The 9309-nt window shown below is 47.0% G+C and overlaps 1 protein-coding gene across 1 annotated transcript in view; it reads left to right on the top strand.

Moving 5' to 3' along the window:
- The window catches only part of LOC311222696 (rho guanine nucleotide exchange factor 28-like), a gene marked incomplete at its 5' end in the record, with an annotated part of 166148 nt that overhangs the window by 144972 nt on the left and 11867 nt on the right, over nucleotides 1-9309 (top strand). The window contains 5 exon segments of the mRNA XM_084307303.1: nucleotides 497-573; nucleotides 681-873; nucleotides 1806-1846; nucleotides 1848-1998; nucleotides 3458-3592. Of these exon segments, the coding sequence (XP_084163429.1) occupies nucleotides 497-573; nucleotides 681-873; nucleotides 1806-1846; nucleotides 1848-1998; nucleotides 3458-3592 (597 nt within the window).

Genomic DNA, 9309 nt, shown 5'->3' with positions numbered 1-9309 from the left:
GTGCCTGTAATCAGTAACCTGTGATCTCATTCTGCAAAAACAATGCAAAACACAGGAAAGGCCATTTTCACAATAGGTCCCCTTTTCATTTAATTCCCTGATTACTAAACCCTGATCCCAAGAGCTGATACAGAGAGATGTTAGATCTCTCTAATGGACAAATGGAATATATCTCTACATTTTTGGCCAATGACCCTACCCTACTATCTAATATCCTGAATTTCCCCAAGGGGGATCAATAAAGGAATATATTATCTTATCTTATTTTATCTTATCTTATATACTGTTTAGTTAAACTAATGGATTGCATCACTACTTGGTATCGGACAATACATCAAGTTTATTTCTCAGACTCGATATCGGCAGTGAAAAGGTGCATCCTTGAAAGGGCTTAAAGGGGCTTGAAAGGGCTTGAAAGATCAACTGTATGTAGAGCACCTTGTCTGATAGACACTACTATGTCTCTATATCCCTACCAACCTATCTCTCCTCCCAGACACCCTGGCACTCCTGCTCACAGATGCTCTGGTTTTCCTGCAGGAGAAAGACCAGCGCTTCGTGTTCGCGGCAGTGGTATGTCTCAAGCTGAGCAATAGCTTATTTTAAGATCAAGAAGAATCAACATCCTCAACGAAATGTTCCGACTACTGATTTATGAACTTCATCTTACTCCTACTCAGGACCAGAAGGCCCCTGTGATCCCTCTGCAGAAACTGATTGTCAGGGAAGTAGCCAATGAAGAGCGAGGGATGTTTCTAATCTCCGCCTCCTCGGTGGGACCTGAGATGTATGAGGTTCACACTGCCACCAGAGAGGAGAGGAATGCATGGATGAGACACATACGACAGGCTGTGGAAAGGTGTGTCTGTGTGCGCATGTGTGTGCATGCATGCGTGTGTCTGTCTATCTGCCTGCATCTCTGTCTCTGTGTGTGTGTGTGTGTGTGTGTGTGTGTGTGTGTGTATGTGCGCATGCAAAGCGTGTTTGTATCTTAACCTTATAGTCCTGTTTACATGTGGACATAATGTGGACATACATCAAATGTGTGCGTCCTTGAGCGTGTGTGCATAGGTGTGTATTTAAGCATTACATCACACGCAGGAGTGGTTTGTGACCAATAAACCATGCCTAGGGGTGGTTGTTAGGCCCGAGGCGCAGCCGAGGGTCGTTAGACCCCCCTAGGCATGGTTTATTGGTCACAAATCACGACTGCACGTGGTGTAAAGCTTTTATACAACTGCCAGATTCATCCAACCTTATTTCTATACAATAAACACACATTAATCGAAGATTTATTGAAAAAACCATCCGCCAGAAAAAGTAGTTCCCACAACTCCATGTCGAAGCAGCTTGAAGTGCATCCAACCAAACTAACACATCCAACTGTGTATTATTGGAATGATTGAGAGAAGTTGCCTCATGTGGAAGCAGCTTGAAGTGCATCCAACCAACTAACACATCCAACTGTGTATTATTGGAATGATTGATTGAAAATTTATTAAAACGTTTTCTTTGCCCTATAGGAAAAAAACGTTTTCTTCGCCCTATTTTTTTATTTATTTCTTTTAGCCTAAACTTAACCAGTTGGAAACCAGGGGTACAGTAATAAAATTAGCAATCAACCAATCAATCAATTCAATAGACCATGCTCACTTAAAACAGCGCTGCTTCTCTCTCAGTCTGACTCCCCCGCTGTTGCAGACAGGAGTGTGTGTGTGTGTGTGTGCGTGTGTGTGTGTGTGTGTGTGTGTGTGTGTCACAGTATGTGTGTGCGTGTGCGTGTGTGTGTGTTTGTTTGTGTGTAGAGACTCTGTTGGGTCAGGACCAGCGCATCTGCAGCGGCCTGGGAGGAGAAGCTACAGCTGTACGCTGAGCTCACAGAGTTAACCCTCCATGCACCAGAATCAGTACCACAGCGCCACCTGCTGGTCCACCCAGACACTGACACAGAGACGCCACGGCAGGGCTCCACACTACTCTCAGCCGCTCTCAGAGAGGGTGAGGGAGACACAGTACTTATGCTGCATATACCTAATAACCATAATAACCATACCTAGTCCTTTGAGTTCCATGAGAATTGTGTTTCTTGGCTGCCAGGTTCTGGGGCTGATTGCAGATCAGATATTAACATGCGCTTTATGAGATTAACTACAGAGGCTGTCAGTCTGTGAGGAATCCTAGGCGCTCTGATCGTGATTTAAAGATCCTTTATTGAAACGTGGATATCCTCCGACGCATTTCTTCATCAGTGAGTAACAAACAGCGAGGGCAGGTGTCAAATGTAAAACAAATCAACTAGAGGTCACATGACATTAAAGTACTGCCCATTTAAAAATGACAGCACAGATAACAGGGAAACAACAGGAAAGACCTGGGGCACACAGCTAATTCAATAATGTTTATAACAACCTCACAAGAATGATGGAAGAGAGGCAGGAGATAAGTCACTTGACTATACAGTCATTATTCAATAAAGTACAAGTTGAATGCAATCCATCAATGATGTACACTAGTGGAGGTCAATAAGCACGCTCATACAAAGTTACTAAAATACCTGTCATTAAAGAGGCCAACACACATAATGACGACAACAATAACACACATGAGAGGACAGTGTAAGGGTGGCATAAAAAGACCTCAACGGCGTCCTCATGTCACGCAAGAAGAAGATAATACAGCATACCAGTATGAAGTAGCAACGCAGTGTTCCTATTAAAACACAGTCTAGAAAACTCTCAGGGAAGTTATAGAAAGGGGGGAGAAGTCCATCTCCTCGTTTGGACCTGGAGAGGAAGTGGCCCTGAGAGTGTCTATCCAAAAAAAGTCCCCCGTTGAGGGAGACGTTGGGGTCTGTTGCACCCCCCACCCCCTTGCATTCTTTTGGTCCTGACCTCAATGACCAGCACTTTCAAAGAGTGGGTCGCTTGCTGTGGCCCACTGCACTGTAACGCTGTGCCATGGGATAGTTAATAATAATAATAATAATTCATTACATTTATATAGCGCTTTTCTACACACTCAAAGCACTCCCCACAATGTAGGGTGGAAATTGCCTCCTTCACCACCACTGGTAGCACCCAACCTTGGGCTACGCAGGCTCAATGGCTGCCATACACACTGGCACCAGGCGCACATCACACTACTACACAATGGCTGAACGGCTCATGGAGACAGGGATTGATATCAGCCAATTAAGGGGAAGGGATGATTAGGTGGCCTTGATGTCAGAGACCTGTTTGGGAATGTGGCCAGGAACGTCGGGGAACTCCCAACTCTTTGCAATAGACCTGGGTTTAGCATCTCATCCGAAGTTGGGTCTGCGGGTCCCGGTGATGATGACGTGTTCACGCTCAACCACTCTGTTGTGGAAACAGCCACTTTCAAGTCAAAATAAACACATCGATCGCTGTATTGCAGTTGTTTTTCGTCGCTAACAGATGGCTTGTTTGTTCCGCAGCGGAAAAGCTGATGGCCACTCTGCAGGCGCGGGAAGCCGTCTCAGGGCCAGCGCTCTGCCACAGCCCCTCCCTCACAGGACCAGAGAGCTGCAGCTACAACAGCCAGGGCAGCGTCCAGGAGTCTCCCTCTGAACGTGAGCAAGAGATGTAGAAACACGACATATTTTTAGTCGAGTCAAATGTATTTATGAAGTAAAAAAAACAATCCACGTTGGACCAAAGCACTGTATAGACCAGGTCAGGTAGTAAAATGACAAGAATGAAACAAAATAAAAATATAAAGACCTCACATAGGCATCAATACACACAATAGTGCATAGGCACAAATCAACGCATCAGATCATAGGCATCAACAATACACACAATAGTGCATAGGCACAAATCAACGCATCAGATCATAGGCATCAATACACACAATAGTGCATAGGCACAAATCAACACATTAAAAACGGATCATAGGCATCAGGTGTTGTTCTACAGTCTGGATGCAACAATAAAGGCACAGTCACCCCCGAGCTTAAATTTAGAACGCGGGACGACCAGGAGCCTCAAGTCAGCTGAACCTTGAAATCAATTCTATACTGTACCAGTAGCCAATGGAGAGAGGCTAGAACAGGACTAATATGGTCCCTCTTCTGTGTACCGGCTGTCAGGAGCCTGGCTGCTGTGTTTTTTTTTACTAATTGCAGATGGGACAGGGATCAAATCAAATCAAATTTATTTGTAAGGCCCGACAACACACGTTAATGTCCCCATGGGCCGGACACGTCTTCTTTAAACAAGTCAAGAAGAAACATCACAATAAATCAAGAACAAAACAAAAACACTATGAAGTCCAAAACATTTCAAATAAATTAAATAAATGAATGTAACACTCCCAGACAGACCCCACACGAAGGTAAGGAAAAACTCACTAAAACCTAGCAATAGGGAAAAAATGCACCACAGGCAATGTGGAGGAGAGAAACCTTAGAAGGGCCGTTCAAGGGGGGATCTCCCTTCTTAAGATGTGGGTGATAGTAGTGTTGCAATAAAACAGGCGAAACAGTTGGTAAGCATCATGCACACATAATGTGTAATGAAACACAGATAAGTGCATGCAATAGCTACTGAACATTTTGAAAGATTGAAAAATAGAGCTGATGGCGGATCTATTTGAGGCATGGGGGCCGCGCAGAGAGGGTCGCATCCTCTCGGTCATCATCACGGGACGTCCACCGCTCCGGTCATCACCACTAGACAGCCACTCACAGGGAGACAGGGAGACGGGACAGGCGTTAGACAGTTTGCGTGATTGTGATGGGCGAACATAGCAATAGATACATGTAGTAACTAGTAAGCATTTGATGTGAATAGAATAGAAGTAGAATAGAAGGATGACTGACTAATCCCAGTATACAGTATATTAGTGGAATAATGTAATGTTTGAAGTCCTTTGCTTATTGTATATAACTCTGTATGGAAGCATGTACAATAGTGCTGTATATACCATATATACATTTGTATATTTATATTTACAGCATGTATATTTATCCACATCTGTCTGTACATACCCGCACAAACCCTTGTTACATATCTGTAGAGACTATATCTATATCTGTACATATCCCTTACCTACTCTTACAGTAATACTACCATAGTGTCTTTATACCCGTATCACTGTACATAATAATACTACAACTCTGTACATACATCTGATTAGCACTATTACTCAAATGTATATACTTTACTGTTACATTTGTGTAACTGAGGGGTACAATTCCCTGACTGTATTGATAAGTATGGTATCATTAAACCACTACCGCTTTATGTACTTTAATTACTGGCCATACAGTACACGATATATGAATATGATGAACACTTCCCACAATGAAAATCGACAAATCGGTTCCAGTCAAAGGTATTAATCAAGTATTTAATGGAGCAAAAGGTACATAGGATACTTTACATTATTCTTTGAATGCACTTGTAAGGCAAAGGAGTATGCGTAGGCAAATCAATAACGAATGTCCATTCTCTGGTTACGCAGGAGGTAATTATACAACCTGAATCTTAGGGAATTATATCTATGGTACACTGGCAATATAGCGGGAGATACTGGCAGGGGGTTCCCACTGGTTGTAAGCCAGCAGGGGGGGTAGAAGATCTGTCGGTAGTAGGACGTCTGGTCAACGATGACTAGGGAGACTTCAGGTACAGAAGCCGGTGCAGTAGCCTCTTGATCCACAGACGAATACAGCTTGGTTCTCTTGTAGACTGTAGCTCCACAGGGAAGAAAGCTAGTCAACCTCAGGCTCTCTGAGCGCCGACTCGACTTGACTCCTCTCGGGGTAAATCCAACACGTGCAGGCGTCGGCGATTATCCGCTCCATAAATCACAGGACCAAAGCAAATATATTCCAGCCGCAAAGGGCTATGTAGTCGTCGGGTAGATTAATCCAGTGTACATGTCCATACGGTTCTCGCCTAGGTCTCCTCGGGTGAAAGCGCCATGCGGTCGGCCCAGCCTGGATAAGAACTCTAGCTAATACGAGAAAGCGTTGGAGATGCTGGTCACTGTAGAATTCTAACCGCACGATACACTATACACAAATAGACTATTAAAGACTCAATAGAAATATGTCACACTCGACGGTATAGCGCCAAACTCTGACAATTCAGTTATTAATTCGCACGCGGTCTCGATGCTCTATTCTGGGGCCAAACAGGCCATACTTCACTGCACGTTGTATCGTGGGTGAGGCTTCAACTTATCGGTAACATACTAAATGGACGAAGGGTACGGAGGTAAGGGGCTAAGGGGCTTCTACATTCACCTGCGCCGTATTTATACGCACGGTGAACAAAACTAGTTCCACTCTCATTTCTGTCACGTATCCCTGGGCAAGGCCGGGCATGTCCAGACACATCTTGACGGTGACTTTGAACCTGGCTCCGGAGGCCGGTCCCTGGCGCCGGTGGACCGCTGTCCAATAGGAGAATGAACTATTATGGTCTGGGCTAAAGGGATATTCCGTGTATATGTACAAGGAATATACAGGGGATATCAAACGATATACAAATACTATGCAATATATATCAATAAATAAATATATATATTCGGTTTAATCTGATCCTTTGTAACAGCCGCCCCCTAATTAGTCCCACCTAATTAGCTAAACAGAGACAGATTAACCGCACTGTCCACTACTCAATGTCTGCTGTGAGGGGTCTGTCAGTTCACAAAGTCATGGGGTCATGGTCGTCATCGATGGTATCGGGGAGCCTTGGCAGTTCTATTAGCCTCGCCACGGGTCGGGTGTAGGTCCGCCCTTGGACGAGCACTTCGGCTGCTCGGACCTTTCCGTCGGCACCGGTGATCACTTTGCTTACGCGGCCAGCCGGCCACATAGCTCGGGGTAGTGACTGGTCGATAATCATGACGACTGTTCCTTCTGTCAAATTGTCTCTCTCTTTCACCCATTTCTGCCGGGTCTGTAGAGACGGTAGGTAGTGGAGTAGGAAGCTGTTCCAAAACTTGTCAGCCAGTACTTGACTGTACCTCCACATTCTTCGGCCGTTCGCTTCTTCAGGCCTGTACATTGTCTGTGGTAGCGCGGGGTCCAGCCGCCCCATCAAGAGTGTGTCGGGGGTGACTGGGTCGACATCTGCTACATCACTTGAGACGTAACCGAGGGGCTTTGAGTTCAGTACTCCCTCGATCTCTGTGAGGACTGTCATTAAGACTTCTTCCGCCACGGTCTGGGCCCCAAGCACGGCGTACAGGGCTGTCTTTATTGAACGTACTTCTCGTTCCCAAGTTCCACCGAAGTGAGGTGCATTCGGGGGATTAAACTGGAAGTCAATCTGGTATGGAGCGAGGTGGGTCTTAAGTTCTGGGCCCATAGCTTGGAAGCTCTCTCTCAGCTCTCTTTCTCCGCCTTTGAAGTTTGTCCCGTGATCAGACAACAATATAGACGGTTTGCCTTTCCGCGATGTGAATCTTCGGAAGGCCATAAGGAATGAGTCTGTGCTCATGGTTGGAAGGAGTTCTATATGCATCGCTCGGGTGGTCATGCATTTGAATACAATACCCCACCGCTTCTCGGTGCCTCTTCCTTTCTTTATATACAGCGGGCCGAAACAGTCCATACCGGTGGAGTGAAAGGGCTTGTCGCCGAGTCGGAGGCGACAGGGAGGTAGGTCAGCCATCCGGGGTATACTGGGCTGCGCTCGCCACTTACGACAGTCTAGACAGGTTCGCTGGAAGCGCCGCACTGCTTCTCTCCCTTGCAGTATCCAATCACGACGTCTGATCTCCGCGAAGACTCTCTCTGCCTTGGCGTGATGCACATCCTCGTCGTATTTCTTTATGATAAGCTCTGTGACCTTGTGTCGGCTGTTTAAGACTATCGGGTACTTGACGTCATCCGGTAAGTCTGGAGCTCTCCGCAGACGACCACCCACTCTGATGAGACCATGGGTGTCGCTCTCGGGGGCTAGGTGGAGCAGTCTGCTGTCTGATGGGACGGGCTTTGCTCCCTGTAGACAGTCTAGCTCATCGGGGAACGAGTCTCTCTGGGCTCGTTGTAGTAGAAGAAGTTCCGCTTCTTCGTAGTCAGCTGCAGTAATGTCAGTAGTGAGCTGAACCTCTGGGTGGTGCCACAGGAATGTCTTTAGCTGCGCACTCTCTAGGGTGAGGCAATCGTCTATGTCGGGGTCTGTGGAGACGAGTGTGTTCAATCCACAGAACATAGATTTCTTGTTTTCTGCCTCCTCTTTACTCGCTTCCCGTGGGGTGGGTGTAGGCCACTCTTCTTCCGGGAGCTTGAGGAACTCTGGCCCGTCACTGTATAGGTTGTGACGGGTGAGGTCATCCAGGGACATTCCCCGGGTGATGACGTCAGCTGGGTTGTGTTTTGTGTCCACATACCTCCAGCTTGCTACTTCTGTTAAATCTTGAATCTCTGTGACTCTGACTCCCACGAAGACCTTGTATCTGCACGAATCAGACCGGATCCATGTGAGTACTGTCGTGGAGTCTGACCACAAGATTGTTCTTTGCACCGGAATGGTGAGTTCACGTTGGATTAACGTGGCGAGTTGCGCTCCTGCTAGGGCTGCGCAGAGCTCTAGACGCGGGATAGATTGTTGCTTTCGTGGGGCTATTCTTGAGCGGGCCAGGATGAAGGCAGTATGTATTTCTCCTCCCTCCTCTCGGGCACGCAAGTAGGCCACCGAACCGTAGGCTACTTCGGAGGCGTCGCTGAAGACGTGCAGGTCCATCTGGCACGTCTCCGGCCTCACTGTGGGTGGGAAGTAGCTGCGGCGTATGTTTACACCTGGGAGTGAGCTGAGTTCCGTCTCCCACTCTCTCCATGTGGATGCAAGGTGCTCGGGTATGGGGTCGTCCCAGCCCTGGTCCTTGTCCCATAACGCTCTTACAATCATCTTTGCCCTGGTGGTGTAAGGTAGAATACATCCCAACGGGTCGTATTGTCTGGCGAGTGTTCTGTATACACTCCGTCTGGTGGTCGGTAGTGCAGTCGACCTTCCCTGCTCCTTGGTCAGGGGTGTGTGTTTATAATGGAGCGAGTCTGTTTTGAAGCGCCAGACTAGTCCTAATGTCATTTCTTGGGCTTCTCCTGGGATGGTCGCCATCCAGGTCTCGCTGTTTGCTGCCTTGTCCTCGGGGGAGAGGCTGCGCAATACTTGCAGGTCGCTGCTGGCCCACTGCCTGAGATCAAAGCCGCCTTTGATCAGGGAGGCACGGAGCTTGAGTAGAAGGGCCTCGGCTTCTTCTGGCGTCGAGACGCTTTGCAGACAGTTGTCCACGTAGAAACTATTTTCTACACTTTTTCGGACCTCTTCA

Source organism: Notolepis coatsorum (genome assembly GCF_963971535.1).
Source record: "Notolepis coatsorum genome assembly, chromosome: 1".
In the NCBI taxonomy this organism is placed as follows: domain Eukaryota; kingdom Metazoa; phylum Chordata; class Actinopteri; order Aulopiformes; family Paralepididae; genus Notolepis; species Notolepis coatsorum.
This window is presented reverse-complemented; position numbering and strand designations above follow the sequence as displayed.